At 37.3% G+C, this 26,122-nt stretch overlaps 2 protein-coding genes across 3 annotated transcripts in view; both read left to right on the top strand.

Annotated features, from left to right (window-relative positions):
* Positions 1–26,122, top strand: part of LOC114156967 (myelin-oligodendrocyte glycoprotein-like) — a 1,059,483-nt gene that overhangs the window by 357,329 nt on the left and 676,032 nt on the right. The gene's annotated exons all lie outside the window — the stretch shown is intronic.
* On the top strand, positions 1,927–24,437 carry LOC114156901 (F-box/WD repeat-containing protein 7-like). The gene is made up of 13 exons (XM_028037510.1): positions 1,927–2,234; positions 8,597–8,679; positions 9,494–9,629; positions 11,749–11,883; positions 11,952–12,075; positions 14,715–14,851; positions 14,930–15,043; positions 18,805–18,986; positions 20,227–20,452; positions 20,562–20,628; positions 21,569–21,712; positions 21,803–21,952; positions 22,892–24,437. Exons 1-13 carry the CDS (start codon positions 2,196–2,198, stop codon positions 23,029–23,031), a joined length of 1,677 nt encoding a protein of 558 aa, XP_027893311.1. The 5' UTR covers positions 1,927–2,195; the 3' UTR covers positions 23,032–24,437.

The following is a 26,122-nucleotide window of genomic DNA, read 5'->3' as shown; positions in this document are numbered from 1 at the left end:
AGGCAGAAATTAGTTTTTATTGGTATAAAAATTTACTTTATCACTTTAATTATGTCTTTACAGCTTAAATCATAATGTTGAATCTTTGAAAGTCAAATTACTGAGGAAGACATGAAGGTTTCATTGATTTGGTTGTTTGATCAAAATCTAGAATAGTTTATGTAAGTAAAGTATTTCTGGTCTTATTGGCATTTATAAATAATAATAACAATATAATAACATGTGAATTATATAATATAATAACATGTGAATTATATAATATAATAACATTGGCATCTTGTCTTTTTTGCTCAGAGGTTTCCAAACTTTTTCATTGTCTCCCAAAAGCTGTTAGTACTTTTATTTAATCAATATTATTGATTTATTGACTTAAAACGAGCTCCTTTATCTTGCTAGAATGTTACATGTAAATTAGTTTTGTCTGATTTAAGCTGTAGTCGGATGTCTGGACCAGAGATACTTGGTAATGTTTTGTGTTTGTGGCGTGTTTTGGTTTGCTGCCTCCATTTTGTGCTGCAGTGCAGGTGGGATGATGAGGCCTCAGTCTGAACCGGCGCCGTGTTTTGCTCTGCGGGTCCAAACACAGAGAGACGACGGGCCGAACAGGTGAGGCTGATGTTTAGTCTCTGCAGGCCGACCTGCAGGTTTGACCCCCACACCGCCCCCATGCCCCCCCCCCCGGCCCCCCTGCTGGGTGTCACTCAGACTGTTTGGTTGATTTATGGATCTGCAGTTAAACCTGTTGGTTCAACCTTTCTGCTGCTAGTGGAGGAGGCTGGAGGCTCTTTGGTCCAATTTACTGCAAATATCTCACTGGAAATAAGACTAAACTACTTTTCATCCACAGTTAAGAGCTCGTAAAAAAAGAAAAAGTATTAACTCCACTTGTAACAACATTTGTCCCATAACTTCCAGTGGATCCAGCACTTTTTAATTAATTTTAAGGAATTATTGACTGAAAACAAGCTCCTACATTTTACTGGAAAAGCTACTTGTAAGTTAGTTTTGTCTTATTTCAAGAACTACAAAACTAGATCAGATACTTGGTAAGACTTTGTGTTTTTTGCAGTGCAAGATTCCTGAGTTTCACTTAATGCTTTAAAGAATTAATAACTAAATTGAATAAATGGTCAAACTTGTGACCTATTTTATCAACCGAAAGGAGCTGAAATATTTCTTTATTAAAAAAAAAAAGTTGCAGCAACCAAACAGAAATAAAAAAAAGTTGCAGCAACCAAACAGAAATAAAAAAAAGTTGCAGCAACCAAACAGAAATAAAAAAAGTTGCAGCAACCAAACAGAAATAAAAAAAGTTGCAGCAACCAAACAGAAATAAAAAAAGTTGCAGCAACCAAACAGAAATAAAAAAAGTTGCAGCAACCAAACAGAAATAAAAAATGCTCTGATTCTCTGTAAAAGTTGGATTAGGGAACCAAACTGCAGCAATTCTCCTCCTTTCTGATTTTCTCACGAAGTTTAAACTTTTCAAATTCAGAAATATCTGAAATTTATTTCAAAATTTGTTAAACTTTTCAAACTCATAAATTTTCTTGAGTTTCACATTTTGAGGTTAATCCCATAATTATGTTATTTTTTGTGCAGGTTTTTGACTGTTGGAACTTAGAAACTTAAAATTTATTTTCCAAAACATTTCTGAGATTTTGTGGCAGATTTTTTTTTTTTAGCAACTCCTTTAAGGCGTTTTTGTATTAAGTTTATAAAATCACCTAAAATTAAAACATTCTATGAGAATAAATCAAACGTTGTGACGGAAACGTGACGTAATCAAAATATAAACGTCCGTTTTTTATGATTTATTGATCACCGCACAATAATCACACCGCATCACACACACACACACACAAACACACCCCAACACACGCGCACTCACACACACGCCCGCGCGGCTCCACCCCTCGGCAGCACGCGGCGCAGAGAGGCTTGTCCCTGCGTGTTCGTGCGGGAGGTCGAGCCTCACAGATCCGGAACCGGGAGAGACAGAGAGAGAGAGACAGAGAGAGAGAGAGAGAGAGAGAGGTTCCGTCCGTGGATCCCGCAGCGGCCGCAGCTCCAGCTCTGCGTGGATTCTTTAATCGATCCGCGATCGCTCCGATGGATCAGTGAGGCGTCTGGATCTGCGTGTTTCTGCGTGAATTTCTGCGTGTTTGCCGGCGGTTCGGAGAGGTTCTGCGGCCATGGGTTTCTACGGCACCCTGAAGCTCATCTTCTACAAGGCGAGTATCGGTTATTGATCGGCTGTTTGCTCAGAAGGTTGTCCGGCTCGTGGATGACGAGGCGTTTCTGCTTCTGACAGCGGGGCGCGTGCGCGTGGCGGGGCGCGTGCGAGAGTGGACCACTGCGGAACCAGGAGAGAGAGAGAGGTCCGGTGGTCTGAGTCGTGATTGATTATTGATGATCAGCGGCTGACGTGATCAAATCAGTTTAAATGAATCAATATAGTTATTGATATCGTCAGAATATAGAGATCAATCATCATCACAGCTTCAGATTACAAGATTATTGGTGATTATGGCTTCATAGGAGCCTGATTAGGTCAAATCTCTGTCATAATTTCACCCATTTTATGATTATTTATCGTTTTTAACTATAAATTACAATAATTAAACATTTAAAATGAAAAATTTTGCTTCAGTTTGTTGTGAAACTGTAGAAAAACAAGAAAGAAAACAGCAAAATACCCACCATTAGTCAGGCTGAAATTTTACTTTTATTGGTCTAAAAATGGACTTTATCACTTTTAATATGTATTTACTAAAAATGTCAAATCATTAAAATTCAAATTACTGAGGATGAATGATGTGAAAAATCTACAAAAATATACTTTTTTCCTTGAATTTTGAGTAAAAGCTTAAAATAATATTTTGTCCCATGAAAGACAATCAATATTTTACTCATTATTCTGTAAAAATCCAACATTTCATGTTAGTATTTTTCTTTTATAGTGGGTTTTGTGTTTTTATTACTTAATTATTCACTTTTATTCAATATGAAAATGAGATTTTCTTTTTCCTTTTTTTTTGCTGTCCCTTTAAAATGTAAAAATCTTTGGAATAATTTCCTCCATAATAATTATTTATCCATTATTTATCCATAATTATTTATAATTTTAGCTGCAGATAACAAAAATAAAACATTTAAAATGTAACGTTCTGATTCAATATGTTGTGAAACTGTAACAGAAAGCAGCATAACCCTCAATCAGGCTGAAATGTGATTTCATTGGTCTAAAAACAAAAAAAATTTGACTTTATTGTGTTAAATATTTCATTATAGCTTAAACACATAAAGTCACATCTATAAAAGTCAAATTGCTGTGGACGTAGACTTCATTTATTTGGTTAAAAAGTTTTTTACTACCAGAAAAATTCATAAAAATACAGTTTTGGCTTTGAATTATGAATTAAAGCTTAAAATAACATTTTGTCCCAAGAAACAGAATCAATATTTGCTAAATATTCTGCAAAAATCCAATATATCATGTTAATATTCTCCTTTTATAGTTGTTTTTGTATTTTTATAACCTAATTATTAAATTTTAATCCATACAAAAAGCAGTTTATTTTTGTTTTATTGTGGTTTTTGAGTTCTTTTTTTTATAATTTCTTGGTGAAAGGGCAGGATAAAATCCATAAAACAAGTTTGAAGCATATTAACATTCTTTAAAAAATAAAAACATGATAACCTTCTAGAACCAAAGACCATAAAGCTTTAAGTAAAGCTTTAATTTTCAGCTTCAAAGATTCCTCCAAAGTGCAGCTGCAGCGTTTTGCATTGTTTTGGCCAAACCTCAGAAAAATTACGACCAATTACACTTTAATATTTTATGTTTATTTTTATTTTCAGCTGCAGATGATAAGATTAAATCCACTGAAACACGACGTTTCTGCTTCTCTGCTCATTTAAAATGCAAATAATGGAGGATCGCTGCCATGTTGGCGCCTCATCCTGCTCAAGGACTTCACATGTGCAGAATAAGATCTTAAAACGTCATTTTACATTTTACAGCTTTTACTAAAAGCTTTGATCTACAGGACTAGAGCTGTAAAACGCAGGTTTTCCCTCCTGCAGGAGGAAGATTCCCAAACACAGCTGCTGTAATTGTGATATTTCCAGGTAAACGTGTCATCAAGCCTCCAAGCTGCAGTTTGAAATAATGAAAAATGTTGTTTATTGCAGGTGAGAGTTTATTTTTCTGACTCAGTGTTTGGTTACACTCACATCCCTGAGAGGGAAAAAGCATCTATCATCTGCTTTGTTTGGGCCAAATCTCACAGAGACGAACTGGAATCTGCTGCTTGTTTGTCTCTGCGGATGCAAACCAGCAGATTGAAAACCTGGAAACACGAAACTTCTGCAGAAATTCAGATTAGAGATGAAATCAGCTCACGTTCCGACTTACTGAGCTGTGTTTTAGGAACAGAAAACCAGTCAAATGTAAACAAAATACTTTATAAACTGCTTTAAATCTATGAAATGATATGAATTTCGTGACCCAACTCCAGTACTTTCACAGCCACCCTCAGGGCCGCGACCCTCATGTTGAAGAACTCTTCAATAAAATCATTTTTTATTCAAATTTCTAAAGTATGGCAGTTTTTATGACGGTGTATTAGGGACATTGTTCCTAGAAAAAAAAGAGTAAATTTCCGTAAATTTTTTTAAACTCTGAAATTTTCTAGAAAGAAAATCGTAAATTTACAAATACCAAAAATTCTAAATGTGTGAGAAAAAAAACTAAGAAACTTTGAGCTCAGAAAATTTCTAGAGAAAAATAGGAAATTTATGAGTTAAAAAAGTTTCAAATTTCCTAGAAAAAAACCTTTCTAGAAAAATGTTAAAATTTCCTGAGCTCATAAAGGTGAACATGTTTGACATTTGGAAATTTTCTGAGTTTCAGAGGTAAAATATTTTCCACTTTTGAAACTCGGAAACTTTCTTACTGTTTCTGCAAAATTTCTGAAATTAATCTCAAAATTTCAGAGTTTTTTGGTGAAGATTTACTACTGCATTTTTCCTAATAGCCCTGATATTTCAGTAATATTCTGATTTACTGTATCTTAGAAAAGAAAACCAATCAAACATGAACAAACTACTTGGTAAATTGATTTTATTTGATTACGTTGGCGTATTTTGGCCATTGCAGATAGAAATAAAGAGGAGTAAATTTGCAAACCACCAGATTAAAAGCTTGGTACTTCTCTGGAAATTTAAATAAAATAGATCAGAAAATAAAACTGTCGACTCTCACAAGCACAAATAAATCCTGTAGATAAAATGAAGGATTTAAACCTGGTAGATGAAGAACCTTTTGCTTTTGTTTTTTCAAGTCCGATTTCGGCTAAATCCTGATCTGCATTGTTTTCAGCTGCATAATAAAAGATTAAAGCCTTAAAAATACAAATTTTTCTCTCAGGAGAAGGGATTTTATAGATTACAGCTGCTGTAATCTGCATGGCTTAGATCCTGTACGCAGGACAAGGCATCAAAACTCTGTATTTTAACCACTGTTGATCTTCACAGCGAGAACTCTGAAATAATGACCTGAAACTGAAATGCCTTCATCATTTCACTCTAAAAACAGTCAACACTTTGTTTCAATGAGACTTATTGCTCTGAAAAGACATTAAATCATCTGCAGCCGTATTTAATTTCAGCTTGAAATGCTTTTCCAATGTCAGTCGTCTGGGAAGTGAATTATTGCTTCAGGAAAATTACAAACCAAATCTGTTTCTAAAGGAGTTATTTAGTAATATTTGCCCCATCAAACATCTGAGCTTAACAATATTTAAAGCCTCTGGGAGGGATGCTACACATGGAAGGTGGCTGATTTTAAATAAACCAAAATGTACAAATATGAAGTAAAATAATACAAATACATTCATTTAGTGTTTTCCAACGTTGTGTCTTCAAACCAACATAATTTAGATCGACATAGATATCTACTAGCTAGCTGTACGGCTAGCCAGCTAGATGTCTAGATAGCTAACTAGCTAGCTAGATGGATCTAGCTAGCTATAAAAATAGATAGGTAGATACCTAGATGCTATAGCTAGCTAGATATACAGATATCAGTAGCTAGCTAGGTAGATACAGATACCTAGCTAGCTAGTTAGTTAACTAGATATACAGATATCTATCTATAGCTAGATAGATAAAGCTAGCTATCTAGCTATAGTTAGGGATCCACTCTGTGTACAGCTAAAATCCACAGATACTTAAAACCTGCCTTAAAACATTTATAACTGGCTATTATAATAGTTTCAAACACCAAATATAACTCAATATGCATAAATATGAACAGTGGGAACCATGTAGGAGCTAAAGCTAATATTTACACTCCTTTGTCCACTGTAATCAGTGCAGCTTAGCATTGTTGAGCCCAGGTATTTCAACAAATATTTTAGATATGCTTGACAAAAATTTGGTTTTCTACAATTTTCCACAGAAAAATCTACAAATAGTGGACAATGAAATCTACAGACCTGTGTATTTCACACAGAAAACCAGAATTCTGTATCAGAAGGAAAAGCCTGATCAATTTAAATAAAACAAAAAAGGAGCACTAATCTGTAAAAATGAAGCAAAATGTGGTTTTTCTAATCGTTAGTATTGTTGTATCTTCTTCCTGGGAACATTGGGATTTGATGAATGGGTTTGTAGCGAGGTCACTGATAATGGCAGACTCTGCTGCAGCATCAGAGTTAAAACATCAGGACTGAGTTATTCTGGTTCTAACAGGAAACACATTCTTTTGGCTTTTACCACAAAGTCAAGGTTTTTTTTTTTTTGTTGGTGTTTTTTAGCAGAATTGCCACCAACAGATGTGACATCTGTTGGTGAAAGCTAAAGAGTCAGGCAATAGAAAGCAGATTCTGAATTAGTTTTTATAGAGAATCACACACAGGTTGGTGTGTGTTAGCTTGCAGCGTTCTATTTTAAAGCAGCGCTGCACCGGCGACATTCCTCCGATTTTCTGCATTCCTGCATTCATTCACTGGCTGAAGGAGAGCGAGTCGGAGGAGGGAGGCTGGATCGGACCTCCGGGTCGCTGTGTCTGTGTTCCCCTCTCACTGTGGGAGTTTCCAGGAGAAAACGTTTATCTGCATCTCCTCGTTACCTCTGGACTCTGAGGGTTTTTTATGATACCAGTGACGACCCAGAAACCCACAAACGTTTACAGGAACATGTTCTGCTTCTTCCACCAGAGATGTAGCTGCTAAAATTTACCGCTTAGGGATTCTCCACAAGGACGTTGGGTTTATGTCATCCAAAAATGTCAGACAGGTTCTGTTGTTAAAGCATCTATTTGTCCACTGACCCAATATGGCCGACTTCCCAGCAGACGCACTCAGCTTCACTGTTTTTATTCAAACAAGAGAGGAAATTAAGTTGGTGGTTCACATCAGTGCAGCAGGTTCTGCCCATATACATTAAATAAAATGCAAAAAATAACCTGAAGCAAACTACAGAGCGATGTATTTAACAGGTGTTAAATTAAATATGGCTGAAATGCCAAACAGAATTTTTATTAATAGTTAAAAACATGCAAAACATGGCAAAATTACACAAAAATATATGTTCAAATGTAATACTTGTAAAGAAACAGAGCTAGATGGCAACAGAGAAAAGGGGGAGGAGCTTTCAGTTACTGGTTGCTACGGTAACCACCAACTGTCATGAGCAGCGTAACTTGTATACCAATAAATGTCAGGAGAAAATACATGTTTGTCTAAACAAAATCAATTTGGAGACTAAATAAATTTTGACAAACTGTACATTACATTATATTATATTGTTTTATATTGTTAATTATTATAACTGTTAAAAACATACAAAACATTACAAAGTTACTCATGAAAGCCTGAATATTATTAAATTTTCTTAAAACGAATGTTAAAGTGTATTAATTGTAAAGAAAACAAAGAGATGATCCTATTACATACCACAGTTACCGACAGCAACAATTTAATTTCCTTTTGGGATCAATGAGGTTCCATTGAATTTAAATTTGATGAAGCTAGCCAGCCAGCTAGCTCGTTAGCTGTGATAGATGTTATAGATTAGTGGGTGAATAAAACCAAAACAAACGTGTACATTTAGCGCTAGCTGGCGAAATGGCTTGAGGTTTTTTTTTAATGAAAGACAAAAGCACTAAAATCTGAAGCTACTCCATTTTTGTCTACATTTCATGAACAAGGAAGTTTCGCTCAGTGTCTTCCTCAGAGGTGATTTTGTCGTTTCCTTGGTTCTTGTTGCAGCGCCCCCACAGGCGAGGAGGGCAACAGGTTTTTAAATCTTAATTTGAAAAACGTTTTCTAAATTAATCTACTTGATTAGATAAAGTAAAAATATGAACACAATTTTAAGAAAGAATAGGGTTTGATTATGTTAATCAGAAGAGTGAGTTCTCAGTAAAATAAACTAAATGATAGAGAAATATTGTATTAGCAAAAACTTCACATACTGCCATTGTTCATCTCTCGTTGTTTTTGTGACTTTTGCTTTACAGCCTGCTCAGATTCTGGCTCTCTGGTTGTTTTCTAACAGACTTTGTGTCTTTTCTTCTTAACCTCAGATGAAGAGGAAGCTGGATCACGGTCCAGATGGCCGGCCGTTCCCCTCAGGAAAGAAGCACTGCAAGGGGAACGGGTACCTCAGGTAACACAGCTGCTGTAACAGCAGACGAAATGCTTCATCACCTCCATTTAAAGACAATAATCACCTTAAAGCTACCAGCAATATTAACCCTTGATCTTTTTTTACATTTTGTTGTAATAAACTACAACTTTCAGTTTGTTTCATTGGGATTACAGCAGCATGTATTTGAGAAACAAAAGCTAAATGATACTCAGGTTTAAATTTGTTTGTAAAATAAATATGGGAACAGTGTGACACCCCTAAATAAAACATCTAGTGCAAATCGTTCCCTTCAGAAGCCACAGTAAACAGAATCTCTCTGTGGGTTTTTAAATCTCCACCAGGTGTCAGGTCATCCTGAGCTCACCACTCTCTCTGTGAAACATGGTAGTGGCAGCATCATACTGAGGGAATACTTTGCTTTGTCAGGAGCGTGGAAGTTGAGGATGCAAAAAATTCAAGACTTGGGTTGAGATTCCTCTTCCTGCAGGACAAAATGATTCATAGATAGAATGGCCTAGTCAAAGACCATAATCTATTACAAGATTTAAAAATGATCCGACTGAACTGTATCTGGATACTAGCTTAGCAAAAGCTTGTAAAGATGAGATGTACCCAAAGTACTTGCTGTAGAAAGATTTGACTCAGGCAGCAAAATTTACATTCCAGCCACACTTTTCAGATTTTTACATGGAAAAATGAACTTTTTTTTATTTTTCTTCCTCTTTAAATCATGAGTTACTTTCTCATGAAATTAACTCATGATTAAAATCCTGATTAAATACAGCGAGGTGTGTGGACTCATTTCACTCACACTTCTCGGTCTCACCTGCAGCCCCTCCAGTCTGGCTCAGGCCACGCCCACTACCTTCGGCGACCTGCGGCTGGCCAATGGGCATTCAGCTCAGCGCCGACGCGTCAACTCCGGCCCGCCTCCCTCTGGGCTGCAGGACTGGCTTCTCACCTTCCAGGTTAGCCTGTTAAATCACAATACAATGATTTGTTTTTCTAAGGTTTTTAGAATCAGTAGGACTGGAACGATTAATCGTGATTAATTGATTATTGAAATATCGTCAACTAATTTAGTAATTGATTGATTGTTAATTGGATTACAGAGACTCGTTCCTTTTGTAAATCTGGACCAGATGAAACTAAAAATATGTTTGTGTACTAGAGGAGTTTTGGTTAAAGCCTGTTTATAATTAAAAATGTTTTCATCTTAAATAGAAAATGTATATAAAATGTACAGTTTTAGCTTATTTACTGCAATAAATATGTTGGGTTTTTTTCCAGAAACTGGCCTTTTTTTGAGTCTGTATGTTCCAGATAACGATTAATCAATTATTAAATTAGTTGACGATTATTCCAATAATCGCTTAATCACAATTAATCGTTTTGGCTCTGCACTCTATTGATATTAAGATTAGCAATTAATCTATAGCATGATCTTTATTTTTTGTTTATTTACCTCTCAATGTACTTCTAATATTGCATAAATAAGGCGTAAATGGTCAAATTAAAAACTGTGGTCATTTTTTATTTGATTAATCGTCAGAATAATTGTTATTTTAAGTCCTAGAATCAGATAAATAAACAGGAAGTTTAATATTTCTTAAAAGACAGATTCAAAAGACCTTTTTCTGTCAGTATTGTCTGTGGATAAAAGCCATGCTTTAGTTGTCTCTGTCACCTTTCTCTTGTGATCTTGTAAAGCTGCAATAATCAGCGGTTCTGCAGGCTCTCTGAGGCTCGTTCAGCTCTTTCTTTGGGTCGGTGCCGGATGGCGGATGACTCACTCGGTCTTCAGACTCCACCTCTCCTGTCCTGCAGCGCTGCAAAACACAATCCACATTTCTTCACGTTCTGCGTCTCCTTGAGTAGATTTCGGTCTTTGAGTGCGTCTTCATCCGGCTGCACATGAAGTGCTGCCTCCGAGCTGTCCTGATGCGACCGACCGAGGCTCGCACAAACCAACTCATCTGCACACGGCCAGATTTAAAAAACGGCCAGATTAAAAAAACATGGAGTCTTCTTTTGTAGAGAGGGACATCAAACGGCTCCAGATTCAAGAAGGCATGATGAACCAATAGCAAAGAAATGAAAGAACACCGAACAGAGGAAAAAGTAATTTAGTAACGGATATAAACAAGGAAATTAGTTAATATATTCAAATTTCACATTTCTCACATGTATTTTTCTTCCATTTGGGTTTCTGCTGCCTCCAGAAACAACCCAAGTGCTTTAAAAAACAAAACCTGGACTTTTTTATTGTAGTAAGTTGATGTTTTTTTTGGTGAGCCGTTTCAAAAACTTCCGGACTGTAAGGCCACATTCACAGGGCACTGCGCCGTTACCTAGCAACGCCGTTACCAAGCAACCAAAGTGGAACTCCAGCAGTTTTGGTCAGCTGGTTTTACTGATAACAAATTTCTCTGGATGATAAATTGACCCATTAGATAATACTGTTCTTTTATGAGACCATTTTTATAAAATACAATTTAATATGACGCAAGTTCACACTCTCAAAGATCAACATGCTTTTATTTCTTACAAAAATTTAATGCTGGGACCTCTAAGACATTTTATAAATCCAAAATAAACAAACAACCAAAACAGCAAATAAATAGCCCGGTGTGGCTTTTCCTGTGGATTTTTCTTCAACCGCCAGGGGGCTCTATAGCAGGAAGCGAATCATTGGAAGTCAAAATTGGAAATCAAAGAAGAAAGTGCTAATTTTCAGCCTGCAGGCCGGACGGAGACATTTCTCCAAACTCATATGATGCAGCTTTTAAGCAGAGGGATGTCGATCTGGCAGTACAGGGGGGAAATAGAGCCGCTGCACGTAAACACGGCGTGAACGAAACGATGGAGGGATTTTAATCCTCCTTAATAAATCTAGCAGCTTTATTAGGACGCAGCCCTCTGCTGCCCTCTGCTGGGTGGAAAACCGAGAAAGGCGGAGATACCAGCGGCTTATATATGTACGTTTTCGGAGTTTTTTTTTTTTTAATTTGTAGCTGCGGCTTATAGTATGGTGCCCTCTATAGTCCAGAAAATACGGTACTCATAATCTTTTTTCTCTTTCTGCAGACGTGGAGCGGCCCGGAGAGGCTGCTGGCTCTGGACGAGCTGATCGATCGGTGCGAGACCAGCCAGGTGAAGCACATGATGCAGGTGATCGAGCCTCAGTTCCAGAGAGACTTCATATCTCTGCTCCCCAAAGAGGTAAAGCCTGAAAACTCGACCAGCGTGTCAGAGACGGAGCTCGGCGCTTTAACTGTGCATCTGTGCAGCTCGCCCTGTACGTGCTCACCTTCCTGGCCCCGAGGGACCTGCTGCAGGCGGCGCAGACCTGCAGGTACTGGAGGATCCTGGCCGAAGACAACCTGCTGTGGCGGGAGAAATGCCGTGAGGAAGGTAAACACTCATCAGATCAGCCTTTTACCAGGGCTGGGCGATAATCGATTTCATCAATTAATCAAACTTTTTGGTTTTTGAAAATGAAATTTTTGGAAAATGTGGATTTTTTCCCCACCAATGTGATCCTTGGAATTAATTGGAGCTTCTATTTGTTTGGACTTTGAATCCAGGTCAACTCTACAAGGCAGACTGTTTTAGTAATTGATTGTTCTGACAATTAATCAATTAATCAAACAGTAAATTGGGAAATTCTCCTGATTTTTAAATGACCCATATAAGCCTTATTATGCAATATTAGAAATACACTAGGAAAATGTAAATGGATCATTTATTTCTATTTTAAATTATAATATAAACATTTTATTGCCTAAAACCCAATAAAATAGCAAGGATGTATCTGCAGAACATATTTACAGACAAAGAAGGATTTTTAAAATCCTACATATATATATATATATATATATATATATATATATATATACTGTATATATATATATATATATAATTATTTGAAGAATTGATTAATCACGATTAAACCGATTAATCGTTTCAGCTCTACTACAATGGAATATGAGAGTCTCTGGTTTTTTAAAAATACAAGAATAAAACCATAATATTTTCTGCATAAAGTAGGAAAATTAGAAAAATGTGATAGTAATTTTATGAAAGCTCCTACAAGAAAAAGAATAAAATAAAATAATATGTGTTTCTTTGTATTTTCACAACTTTTCCACTAGTTTTCACTCTAGCTGAATATTTACGGAGCTTTTTTATGAGGTGTGTTTCTAAACCACTTCAGGAATGTTGACCTCATGAATCATTCAGGTAGAAACAGGCTCTCCAACTTAAGGAGCTTTGTTGATTTTACTTATATTATAATCAATTTGTAGTCTTGTTTTTTTCTTTGTCTGACCATAAATATAATCAATCTAAAATAATACAAGTTGATGAAAATTATTACCTTGGAAAGATTATCTAAAAACTGTTAAATTGGCCTCTGCCAGATTTATTTATAGCTAATGGACTGAGTATTTTCCTAATGGAGTCTTGGCAGAGTTGAGCATCATGCAAATAGGATTTTACCTAAAATAAATGAAATGCAAGAATGTGATACAGAAGGAGTAGTTTATAAACAAATGTGTTTGTGAAGTTTCAAGCAATTTGTAAGTGTCATCAGAGCAGAAACTCTTCATATATGTTATTATTTTAAAGATAAAACAAAAGAAAAACATGAATTCAAGCTAAAAGATGAACTTTCTGGATGTAAAACGCCTTAAAACCTGAGGGTTACATGCTCATACAGCAATCCATCAATACTATTTCATTCAGCGCAATGCAGTAGATGCGTGTGTGTGTGTGTGTGTGTGTGTGTGTGGCTGGGCGTTGAGCCAGTCAGTTGAGATTCACTGCCAGAGCTCAGCAGCCATACCAATGAGGCTACCTAACGTTAGCGCCACACCACAGCCATACTAATGAAGGGAGCGCTAACTGCTTCTCACCAGCTCCATAAATAAGGCTAATTATTAACCCTCACATCGCGCCGCTGGGAACAGTGTTGCTGTTCACAAGAAGTCAGTCAGAATACAGATGCAGCTAGCCTTCATTAGCATCGTTCCATTTACATACTAATGGAACAACTTTTCATGTTATAGAGCTAGCTAGCTAAACTAAAGCTACAGCAGATGCTGTTTTGTTCAGAGCAGTGATACCAACGACTGTTGTGTTAGAAGGACTCGGCTTAAAGGACTGCAAAAAGCAAAAATATAGTCCCAACATCAAAACTTTAGCAGCTAATGTTAGCTTACCTCTAATAAGGTAAGCTAATTACCTTATTAGCTTACCTTATTAGAATAACAACCTACTGTTTTGAAGTGTTGAAAGTTTTTTCTGTGGTTATTTCTAATAATATATTGTTTGGGATTTATATAATAAAGTAACTCAGAACTCGGATGACAACCATATTTGTAGTTAGCTTTAGTTTTAGGCGTTTAGCTTAATTAGCATTAACTTTATTATCCATTTTATCTGTTAGCTTTAAATAGAATAAAATAGAAATATCTTTTATGGCTCCAAATTGAAATTCAGCAGCAAAATGATCGTCAATCAAGACATGTAGGTTCACACAAAGATAAAATAAAGTGTGTATATATATATATATATATATATATATATATATATTCAAAATACATAGCATCAGGAATTGATTGTTTCTCACCCTACAAATACTGATTACCTTAAATATATTAGAATTGCAACCAAATTTAAATTAAATTAAATATATAAAGTGAACATATTAAGCCATTGAAAGTTGAATATTTGTAGTGAAAATTTAAACTAGAATTTTAATTTTAATTAGACAAAAATCTAATTAGTCAGTCTCAAAATTGCTCTTGCACTTTCTTTCTTAAATGAACTTGGCTCAGTTCCATTGATAATACTGTAGTTAACAGGTTAACCAAAAAGCCCAGTTGGAACCAAACACCGCAGCGCCATCACTTTCCTGTTCATTCAATTTTAAATCACCATGATAGGTCTGCTGCAGCTTGGTTTAATTTCTTACATGTCACAGCATCTAAAACTGTAAGAACAGCCATTAAACTGGACTCCGTTGAATTATTGCTGTGTTTTATTTTCAGGCATATCAGACGGCGTGCCGTATCGTCGTAGAGAGAGCGTTCGCCCCGACGCTTCGTTCAGCCCGTGGAAATCCGTCTACATCAGACAGCATCGCATAGAGACCAACTGGAGGATGGGCGACACGGGGGAACCCATGGTACCATCCAGCTCAGCTGAGACCGAACAAACCAGCCTGCGTTTCATAGACACCCACTGACTCTTCACGTTTTCATAGGAGCTGAAAGGCCACGATGATCATGTGATCACCTGCCTCCAGTTCAGTGGCGACCTGATCGTCAGCGGCTCGGATGACAACACGCTCAAAGTCTGGTCGGCCGTCACTGGGAAGGTAGGGCGCCATTCAGTACGCAGATTACTGCTTTCTGCCGCTTCCGCTCAACTAGGCTGGACAATAAATCAGTAAAAACCAGAGGCAGGCAGAAAACTCAAATATTATACTCAAGTAAGAGGAGAACTACTTCAACATATTGTTACTCAAGTAAAAGTCAAATGTAGCCATCCAAGAAGTTACTACAGTCAGAGTAAAAGGTACTGAGTAACTGATCCAACTGTCAATCACTTAATATTTAAAAATTACATCATCAGATGGACCAAAATATAAAATGTTGTTGTTTTTTTTAACAACGAAAATAACAATAATTCATATAATTAACAAAATCAGGCCAAAAAAAATTCTTCCAAATCAGTTTCTTTCAATAAAAAAACTTTAACAGAAACTGCAGGTGTGTCTGAGTCTGGTGAATCTTTGGTTAAAAGAAGTTTGTTTTTCATTCAGTGGGTAGAAAATTCAGAAATTTTACTCAAGGAAGAGTAGACTTTATGATATAATTACTCAAGTAAAAGTAAAAAGTGCAGCGTAGTAAAAATACTCCTAAAAATACAAATATGTATTGTGATAGACACATGATCATTATCAATTGAAAATGCGTTCAATAAAATATTCACTGAACGCCACAACCGCACGGCATTCTGGGGGATTTAGCCTGCTAAGAAATTGAGTGGATTCAACTAACTCACTGTCGTTGGTTACCTAGCAACTCACTCACTCGTTACCTAGCAACCAATTGAGTTACTAGCAGCAGTTTAAGTTCCGTCACTATTCCTTATAACTTCTTAAAAATAAAATACAACGGCGTAGAGTATTTCAGATATTTAAAACAAAGAAAGCTAATCAATAACTACCAATACCATCAGATATGAAATACTTATATTGTGTTAAGTTTTTTAGCCGTAATTTTAGCCTGTGCTTTTAGCTTTAAACATGACTTATGAAAGATTGCAGAGGCTCTAGTGAGGCGGATTTTGCTGAACGGTATAACGTGGAGGCAGACGGACCAGCTGTGTTGGTCTGGGTGTGTTTCAAACACAGCCTGCAGCAGCATTAGCTCAACACACATTGTGTTTTTTTACCTGGATAACAGGTAAAAAAAGAGTCAACAGTGATCTGCTCTGTTTGTTAACGGTCACATGCTGCTGTGTCTGCCTTCTCATCCTTAAACAAACACAGACATGAAATAAAAACATTCTGAATCCGTCATTAAACCGTCACTGAAGGTTTAAAAGACACAGAAATGACCTAGTCAAACTACCTTTAACTAACTTCTGAGAAGGTTAGCAGGAATGCAGCAGCAGTTTCAGAAATAGGAGTTAGTCTCTTCTAACGCGGCTAAACTCTTCTATAAATGCTTCTATGGTTAAAGTAGAGCCGCAACTAACTATTATTGTAATTATAAATTATTCTATCGATTTATTCTGATGATTAATCGAATGTTCTGATGATTAATCGATTAATCGGACACAAAAATTGGCACATTCTGTGTTTTTCATTTAACTAATTAATTAATTTTTACATAATGTTAGAAATACATTAAAAACAAATAATTAAGTCCCTTTTTTAAATAAGAAAATAAACATTTTGTGGCCTAAAATTCAATAATAATTCATTCCTATAGTGAATGCTCGATCATAGAAAAAGATGATTTTTCGCAAATTTTCTAGATTTTTTTCTCTGCTGTTTTTGGTTGCTAATGCTAACCCTGCTAACTAGCATAAGATGCTAAAGCAGTTTGAAGAACGCAGACCTTCACTAACTCTAAATCATTTTTGCTTTAAATCGGTAAAACGCTGCGGCTGCGATCTGATCGACACGCTGTTTCATGTCATATTTATAAATAATGAAACTCTCACACAGGAAGGCTTAAAGAAATATTTTAGAATTGTTTACTTTTCTAATAAAAATAACAACAAATAAATATCATTATAAGATTAATATGACTGTCATTATTAACAAGTATTGATGTTTTAATGGCAGAACGACTAGTTGCTGCTTTTCTGTTCTGAAATAATGCTAATTAGGTAATGTTATAGTTTAAAGTTTTAAATATTTATATAATCGTAAACATTTGGTCTGTCATGCTGTGTTTCTATTTCTTCAAATCAGAGAGAGTTTTTGTTCAGATAAGCCCGGTCGTTAGAAGGTGGGGACGTTTTATGGGTCTTAACTATCCCAAAAATGTGCAAACATTTTTCAAAATACCCATAAAGTCAGATCGCTATCACGGGACTTTCTTCCTATCGGGACAGGTGAGAGTTCAGAGTTCAGAGTTCATCCTGAGAGTTTCAGCTCAAAGTTCACATGAACTGAAACTCTCGTGTGAACTTTGAGAGACGCAGCTGCATCTGTTGTGATGAATTTTTTATATCTGTGCTGCTGAAAAGCACTAAAATGCATCATGTTCCCTCATATCTGCCTTTAGCGCTGAAGAGGTCAGTGGATGTGACCTTCAGTTACTCAAACAAACATTTTTCTGGTTTCGGTTGAACATTCTTCAGCGCGACACACCTGCTGCTGTCTCTGTCCGGACCTGCCTCGCTGCCAACATTCACTTAGTCGCGTTGTGAGGACGTTTTCTCTCACAACACAAACACACAACCCTCAAAACGTGAACAATTAAAAATAAAAACTGTTTTAAATGACTGTTATTTTGCGCCCGGAGCGACGAAGGTGTGCGTTCTTCAGGTTTGTTTGTTTTTGTTTTTTTAAACAAATGTCAGCATCTGCAGTTCACAGAGGTCAAACGTTTCCCTGCCCCCCTCTTCCCTCCCCTTTTTGTGTCGTTGCCACGGCAACCCCAACCACAACACCACCTAGGTGAAACCGGATTGTTGTCCGTCTGCGCGTCCTTCGACGGCGGCTGTGATAGTAAAAACAAATATTGACGCGGGTTTGTAAAGAATGTGACTTTGAGGGCGAAATTCACGCCCAGGCAGGAAAGTTTGGACAAAAAAAACACATTTATTATTCATTTAATTTGTGGAAACTGGCAAACAAACAAGGTCAATTTAAGATTTTACTTTTGTCATTCTGTTCTCGGTTTTCTTAGTTCATTTCTATGAAGGGCAAACATTTTGCCTGGAGCCGTTTATTATTATGTTAAATACATCAGTGCGATAATTAATAAGTCTGATGCTTCTCTGTTATTTGTGTGTTTAAGTTTTATTGAGTTAATATCAAAATATATCAGAAAAAGCATCAGTATAGATATTTAATCTGTGAAATTCCACTTTTAAAGTAATTTCTGACCAAAAATAAGACTTGATTCATTCTCTTAAAGTTAAGTTCATCTCCAAATATCTCAAATTTTAATTTCTTTTTTTGACTTGCTTCAAATAACCGAACAAAACACATTTTTTGGGGTTGATATCTTTAATTTTAAATATATAACCTTTGTCAGATCAGGATCTGATAAATCTATAAAGAAAACTTCACAATTTTGTGTCCACATAATCAAAGTTAATATTTAACTTAACTACAATGTTAACATTTCTAAAAATGTATTTGATATAGAATGTTAATTTATCTTTATATGAATATATAGTTTTTTTTTCTCAAATCTGATGCAATTATTCCTTAGAAAAACAGCAAAACTGGTAAAATATATATTTTAAAATAATCTGTATGTTTAAAAGATGTTTCTTTATAAAGTTTAGCAGCTGTTGGAGCCACATGTTGGTAAATCTGTGCGTTGCTTTAAGATGTGATCGATCAGATCAGCTCTAATCGTGACTCATCTCTCTGCGTCGCCTCAGTGCCTGCGCACGCTGGCGGGCCACAGCGGCGGCGTGTGGTGCAGTCAGATGGCCGGCGCCACGGTGATCAGCGGCTCCACCGACCGGACGCTGCGGGTCTGGGACGCCGAGAGCGGCGAGTGCGTCCACGCCCTGTACGGCCACACGTCCACGGTGCGCTGCATGCACCTGCACGGCGAAAGGTAGCGCACTCACTCACTCACTCACTCACTCACTCACTCACTCACTCACTCACTCACTCACTCACTCACTCATAGGGGGTAGGGAGAGTAAACGTGTCGTCTCCATAGCAACCACAAAAGACCCTGAAAAAGCGCACGCACTAACGCGCATCTGTGCGAGCACGTCTGTGTGGCTGGCTCCCGTCTCCATGGCAACCTGCTGATGCAGGGTGTTTTATTGTTGTCGTAGCATCGTTTATCACGGCCACGCTTGAATGGAAGCGCCGAAGGCCAGCGGAGCGGAGCGAGGAGCGAATACGAGAGCAAACAAACACGGAGTCATCAATAATTCATTAGAAAAACGTAAATATGGAGAAGGACGACATTTAGAGCAGATTCAGCTCACGGCTCCAAACGCTGGGATGGTTTAGTTACTGGGCTGCAGTCGGTCAGTTTATTCTATCAATTAATTGATTTATTCTGATGAATAACTGAATAGTCAGATAGAAAATCAGAACATTTGGCACACCATAGTTTTATGCATCAAATTATTCCATTGTTTAATTGATTTATTCTGTCAGTTAATTAATATGTTCTATTGATCCATTAATTAATGAATTTTATTGATTAATCTATTTATTCTGACAATTAATCTAATAGTTGAATAAAACATTGGCACATTTGGCACTCCATAATTTCAGTCATTGATTTATTCAATTTAATTGATCTATTCTATTGATTAATCAATTAACTCTCTCAAGTTATCAATTAATTGGAAAGAAATTGTGACAATCTCTAGATTATTTTCATTTAAACTATTTAATCTTTTTCTACACTAGAAATACATTAAAAGATGAAAGTAATTAATTAATATTGTTTAATAACTGAATTTGTATCTTCAGCTACTAGCAATTATTTTAATTATCAATTATTCTATTGATTATTTTCACAACTAATTGATTAATCTGCTAAAAAATATATTGGCACATTCTACAATTAATTGACTATTGGCTATTATTGTAACAATTGATTAATCGTGAATAATCTGATTAATCGTTTGAGCTCTAATTCAGATTCTCCTGATTAAAGGTCATTTTGAGCATAAGAAAAGATTTTAAATAATTTTACTTTTACAGTTTCCTGTTGTTTCACTGGGATTCGTCGCATATTTAGTGTTTCTATCAGAAGATCAACCCTTAAAGTGGTAAGTGCCTCATTCTGATTGGCTCGGGCTGCAGTGACGTCATGCCCTCTGTCACAGGGTGGTGTCTGGTTCCCGGGACACGACGCTGCGCGTGTGGGACGTGTCGACGGGCCGCTGCGAACACGTGCTGACGGGCCACGTGGCGGCGGTGCGCTGCGTCCAGTACGACGGGCGCCGGGTCGTGTCGGGCGGATACGACTACATGGTGAAGGTGTGGGACCCCGAGACGGAGGTGTGTCTGCACACTCTGCAGGGTCACACCAACAGAGTGTACTCTCTGCAGGTAAACACACACACACACACACACACACACACACACACACATCAGCGAGTGTGTTCCATCTCTGTCATTGTAGTTGTAGCTGATTCTGTTTCTTCCTGTTTTCATGCAGTTTGACGGCGTCTTCGTGGTGAGCGGCTCGTTGGACACGTCAATCAGAGTCTGGGACGTGGAGACAGGTAGATGCTTGGCACATACACGCTACATCCTCACAGGTTTGTTTTAGACGGCAAGATTTTCTAAACCTGAGAGACATAAAATAAATCTTAACTGCAAAAATATTGGTTGTACAGCGCGTGGTGTCATGCCACATGAATTTCATTCACCAACATTCAGATATCAGATCGGAGATTAAACGTGAGTTCAGCGTAAACAAACATGGCCGACTAAGAGGAAGTGATGAGGACGGTTTGTTGAATCCTTTTAGCAGAAAGTAAACAATACAAAAAGACATTTGTGACGTCAGCCAGGCCCTTCATGTTTCCCTCAACTTGCTTTCTGTATATAAGCTTGTTGCAGTAATCAATCAATCAATCAATGGATAGATTAACATTTCCATTCTGTTTAATATTTTTGGAAGGGCAATTTTGCTTAGAGACTCTAATATCCATTTTATTTATGGTTTTGGTCATGTGTGAGGTAGACAAATTAAAATAATTTCCATTTGCATGATTTATCATTTTCTTTTTCTCTGGATGAGAAACGTTTTCAGTCTGATGCTTTAGTCTCAGTTAAACCTTTTTTTGAAGGATGATTTTGTTTATAGAGACTTCATGATTCATTTTCTTTGTTTCTACAGTTTTGTTTATTTATTTTGGATATTTAAATATATATATCAGTTCCAGTCTTAAATGTTCATGTGAAGTTTGTTGATCTGTGAGAATGTGTTCTAGAGTTTTCATGCCATAAATATTATATTACTGGACAATGATTTCAAAACAACAATATTATTGTTTATCCCAATAATTTCTGAGACAATTTATTGTCCAGGCCTTGTTATGTGTCAGATTTGTCAGCTAAATGTCTTGAAAAGTGAATTTAACTCTAAAATATGTGGATTTAAAACCTCTTTAGGACGAAACGACCTCTTGTTGACCTTAACGTTGATGGTGTGTTTAGGAGGATGTGTTCACACGCTGACCGGCCATCAGTCGCTGACGAGCGGGATGGAGCTGCGGGACAACATCCTGGTGTCCGGGAACGCCGACTCCACCGTTCGAGTGTGGGACGTCCGGACCGGACAATGTCTTCACACGCTGCAAGGTGGGATCTGAAAACAGAAACCAGTTTGACCAAAGATGGAGTCAAAGACCCCTGTGTGATCCGAGGACTGACGTTCTGGTCTTCGTTAAGGTCCCAATAAGCACCAGTCTGCAGTGACCTGCCTGCAGTTCTGCAGAGGTCTGGTTCTGTCCAGCTCCGACGACGGGACCGTCAAGCTGTGGGACCTGCGGACCGGCGCCTGGCTGCGGGACGTGGTGGCGCTGCAGAGCCGCGGATCAGGTCAGTTTCAAACACATCTGGATGCTTGAGAGCAACTTTTATAAATCCAACCGAGTTTCAGGCAGTCAGTGGATTTCTCTTTGATTCTCATTCAGTGGGTAGAAATGTTACTCACGTAAGAGAAAAAATAGTTCATAATAAAATTACTCAAGTAAAAGTAAAACGTAGTTGTGGTAAAAATACTCCTAAAAGTCACTCAAATAAATGTAACTGTAAATGTAAACAGTTACTACCCAACTCTGTACCTGCACAGAACTGGATCAGAGTAAATCCAACTTTTCTGGACTCTTAAGGACTCAAAATAAAAAAACATTTATTAATGGATTAAAAACTGGTTCTGACTGACATGTCCCCTTTAAAACGAGCTTTATTCCTTCCTAAAGAGGAGCGATGAAGAGTCAGCATGCGGCTTCAGTTATTGCAGCTGGAAACTAGAGATCAGGTCCGAAACCTGGGAGTAGTGATGGACTCTGACCTGAACCTTCAGAGCCACATAAAGACAGTTTAAAAAATCAGCCTTCTATCACCTGAAGATCATCTCCAGGATCAGGGGACTAATGTCTCAGCATTAGAGAAACTCATTTAGTCACATTGATTACTGCAACGGCGTCTTCACCGGTCTGTCCAACAAATCAGTCCTCCAGCTGCAGCTGGTTCTGAACGCTGCTGCTGGAGTTCTGGCTAAAACCAGTAGGATGGAGCACATAAACCCAGTTCTAACGTTTCTACACTGAGAGAATAAACTTTAAAATACTGACGTTAGTTTATAAATCATTGAAAGGTTTAACTCCAGAATACATTAAAGATCTGCTGTTGTCATAGCAACCTTCCAGACCGTTCAGGTCTTCTGGTTCTGGTTCTGCTCTGCATCCAGACCCAGAACGAAACATGGTTTGATTGATTGATTGATTGATTGATTGACTCTGCGTTGCTCCTCAGGCGGCGTGGTTTGGCGAATCAGAGCGTCCGACACCCGGCTGGTTTGCGCTGCAGGAAGCAGGAACGGCACCGAGGAGACCAAGCTGCTCGTTTTGGACTTTGACCTGGACGACACCAACAACGACTCGGACCTGAAATGAGAGAGAAACCGACCAATCAGACTGAAGGAGGCGACAGAAACCGACTCTGTTGTTGTTGACCAAAGTCCGACTGAAGTCAGCTGTGAATGTTACAACACGACCAGAAACGGACGGACGAAAAGAACCTGCTGCTGGACGATAAATCAAAAAGAATAATGGATGTAATATATGAATGTCTGACGAACGAGGGATTTCACTCCTTTTTCTTTTCTTCTTCTTTTTTTGCTGCTGTACCAATGAGGAGGTGAAGATGCTGTTTAAACTAACCAAACCTACCAAACCGTAACGGCGCTCGTCTTCAGTCAGTGTTGATCTCAGACCGGTGTTATTTCAGCTGGAATGTCGTTTTCACATCATGAGAGGAGGGAGAGCAAACCCAGAAACCACAACCAGAGCCTCACATCTGCAACAGCTGGAGCAACTAAAACCTCCGCTGGAAATAATAGAAGCAAAATGAAACCGATCCACTGCAGGTTAAAATGGGGGAAAACAGAACAAAGGATCAATTAAAGGAAGGATTTTAACTATTAATCAGAAGATTTGGTCAGACACATAAAATCACAACTATTACTGTTTTTTGTTGGAGAAATTTTCAAAAACTTCTTGATTTGAACTGATTTCCTTCCTGCACTTTCATCTCCACATATACAAATTATACATCAAAATGCAGGAATTTTTCTCCTCTTTGACCCGGTGAATCTGTCACTGCTGTGGGATTTACAGTTTTCAGTCAAATCCCCTCAGAGTGCTCAGTTTGCTAGCCTGAAATCTAATTCACTCCCGTTTTATTTCATCTCTAAACGTTTCCTTCAAAAACTACGCTCAATAATTTCCAACACTCAACATTTCCACCATAAATCTCTAAAAGTTTCTTTTAATTACAGTTGAAAAACATTTGATTTGTTTGAGGTTAAAATTAAGCTCCACCTCTTTCTACAAAAAAGGCGGGAATCGCCATGGCAACCATGTTTTGTTTGTTTTTTTGTTGTTACAGTAACCCATCATCAAATCTAATTCAAAAACAGCTAACAAAGGGAAGTTGTTGGACTTTCTGTAGTTTTTAATTTGGTTTTCAACTCGTTTCACTTCATAAAGTTTGATATTTACTTTTAAATCCGGCATTTAATCCAGTCGTTCAAGGCTAAATCTTATGTTTTTCTTTGGAGGTGAAAGAAATGAGGCAGAAATATCCAAGTTATTCGCAGCGAGAGCTGCTCAAGGTCTGTAAATGTTTCAGATTGGAGGCAAAATGCTTCTTTTATCATCTTTCTTTAGAATAAGGAACAATAAAAACATTATTTATGTGAAGAAAAAAGAGATTATTAGACCCTAAACTCCCGCAGCAGACTCCTCTAAATCCTGCGGATTTATTTTATTCAGCCTTGTAAACTTTCTAAATGTGATGAATATAGATGTAGGAGGGAGAGCACGGTTTATGAAAACAGAAAGCATTTATCACCTTGTGCCTTTTTCTTTCCTTTTAACAGCCAAAAAACACAATTATTACTTGAAAGACGGGTAGAAAAACCGAAAAGCTGCAGCAAGAATATTATTTTTTCAGTTGAAAACACTAGATATGCTGTTTTAATCTATTATACTTAAAATATGATAAAACTAGATGTATTTAGCTTTAGTACTCATTAATCATACGTTGTTTTTTCTTAATTTTTCCTTAAACTCAGTAACTTTTCAAACTCTGGACAGATTTTCTGTAAGAACATTAAACAGCAGAGAGGATCAGATTGTCTCTCTGCTTTTATCTGCACATAAATCATATTTTCATGTTTTCTTTTTCAACGCTGGTAAAAGATTTATTCAGTATTTAACAATTTAGCTTCTGTTACATTTGATGTCAGGGAGCTTTAATTTTTTTATCATCCTGCCAGTAATTATTATCTTTTTCGTTTATTTGTGCAGCTGAACCATAATTATGTTTGTCTCCATGCTAATCCCTCGATTACACATTTAATCCGAGTTTAAATTCAATCTAATGAACCTCAGAAATCTGCCTTGTTTGAACATTTAGTCACGTTTTGACGATGAACGATTAAAAACGCAGATATCAGACATTTAATTATGTGCCTGCCTGTTTGGAGCAAATTCACTTTAATTCAGCTTCTAGAAAATCAGAATCTTTTAAATTAATTTCTGTTTTGAGTTTATGAAGCGAAACCTTACTTTCATGTTTTTTTCTCAGCTATTGAAACATATAATAATAAAAAAGAGGATAAATAATTTAAATCAGCTGCTGGCTGCAGACATTAATTCGATAAGCCGCTGTTGCTAGGCAACAGTAAGCAGAGTTTGGACACATCTTCCCAGCAACAGGTGGTATTTCAGGAGGAAGTCTGACCTTCTGCAGGTGTGAGGCTCTCCGACGATCGTTTTCTGTGAAATAGTGTAAATACAGAGAGGATGTACATAATGAAGTTTTTATAAATAAAAGAAAACAGAGGAAATATTGTCCTGGTTGAGTGGAAAAGTCCTGGATGAATGAATCCATCCATCCATCCATCCATTTTCTGTTCACCCTTGTCCCTAATGGGGTCGGGAGGGTTGCTGGTGCCCATCTCCAGCTACGTTCCAGGCGGGAGGCGGGGTTCACCCCGGACAGGTCGCCAGTCTGTCGCAGGGCAACACAAAGACATACAGGACAAACAACCATTCACACACACACACACACCTAGGGAGAATTTAGATAGACCAATTAACCTAACAGTCATGTTTTTGGACTGTGGGAGGAAGCCGGAGTACCCGGAGAGAACCCACGCATGCACAGGGAGAACATGCAAACTCCATGCAGAAAGACCCCGGCCGGGAATCGAACCCAGGACCTTCTTGCTGCAAGGCAACAGTGCTACCAACTGCGCCACTGTGCAGCCCAGGATGAATGAATATGAATCAATAAACATGAGTTTTATAAAAATGTGGACTGATGGTTCTTCATCTAATAACTCCTATGATAAAGATAAATAAATGTATTTCTGCCACATTTTTAGTAAAGTAAAATTGATAAATAATTAGTACAGCTCAGATCTATTTTACAGATTCAATAAATATGAATATTACTGAAAACGTCATTTATTTCAGT

The sequence above is a fragment of the Xiphophorus couchianus genome, chromosome 14 (assembly GCF_001444195.1).
Source record: "Xiphophorus couchianus chromosome 14, X_couchianus-1.0, whole genome shotgun sequence".
NCBI classification, from domain to species: domain Eukaryota; kingdom Metazoa; phylum Chordata; class Actinopteri; order Cyprinodontiformes; family Poeciliidae; genus Xiphophorus; species Xiphophorus couchianus.
The sequence above is the reverse complement of the archived record's forward strand: the minus strand, read 5'-3'. Positions and strand labels throughout refer to the sequence as shown.

Excerpts from the sequence above, each read along its gene's own strand:
- LOC114156901 (XM_028037510.1), top strand. The coding sequence starts at position 2,196 with ATGGGTTTCTACGGCACCCTGAAGCTCATCTTCTACAAG. Across the intron at positions 2,235-8,596 it reads TGAAGCTCATCTTCTACAAG|ATGAAGAGGAAGCTGGATCA; the intron begins GCGAGTATCGGT and ends TCTTAACCTCAG. Across the intron at positions 21,953-22,891 it reads GCTGCAGAGCCGCGGATCAG|GCGGCGTGGTTTGGCGAATC; the intron begins GTCAGTTTCAAA and ends GTTGCTCCTCAG.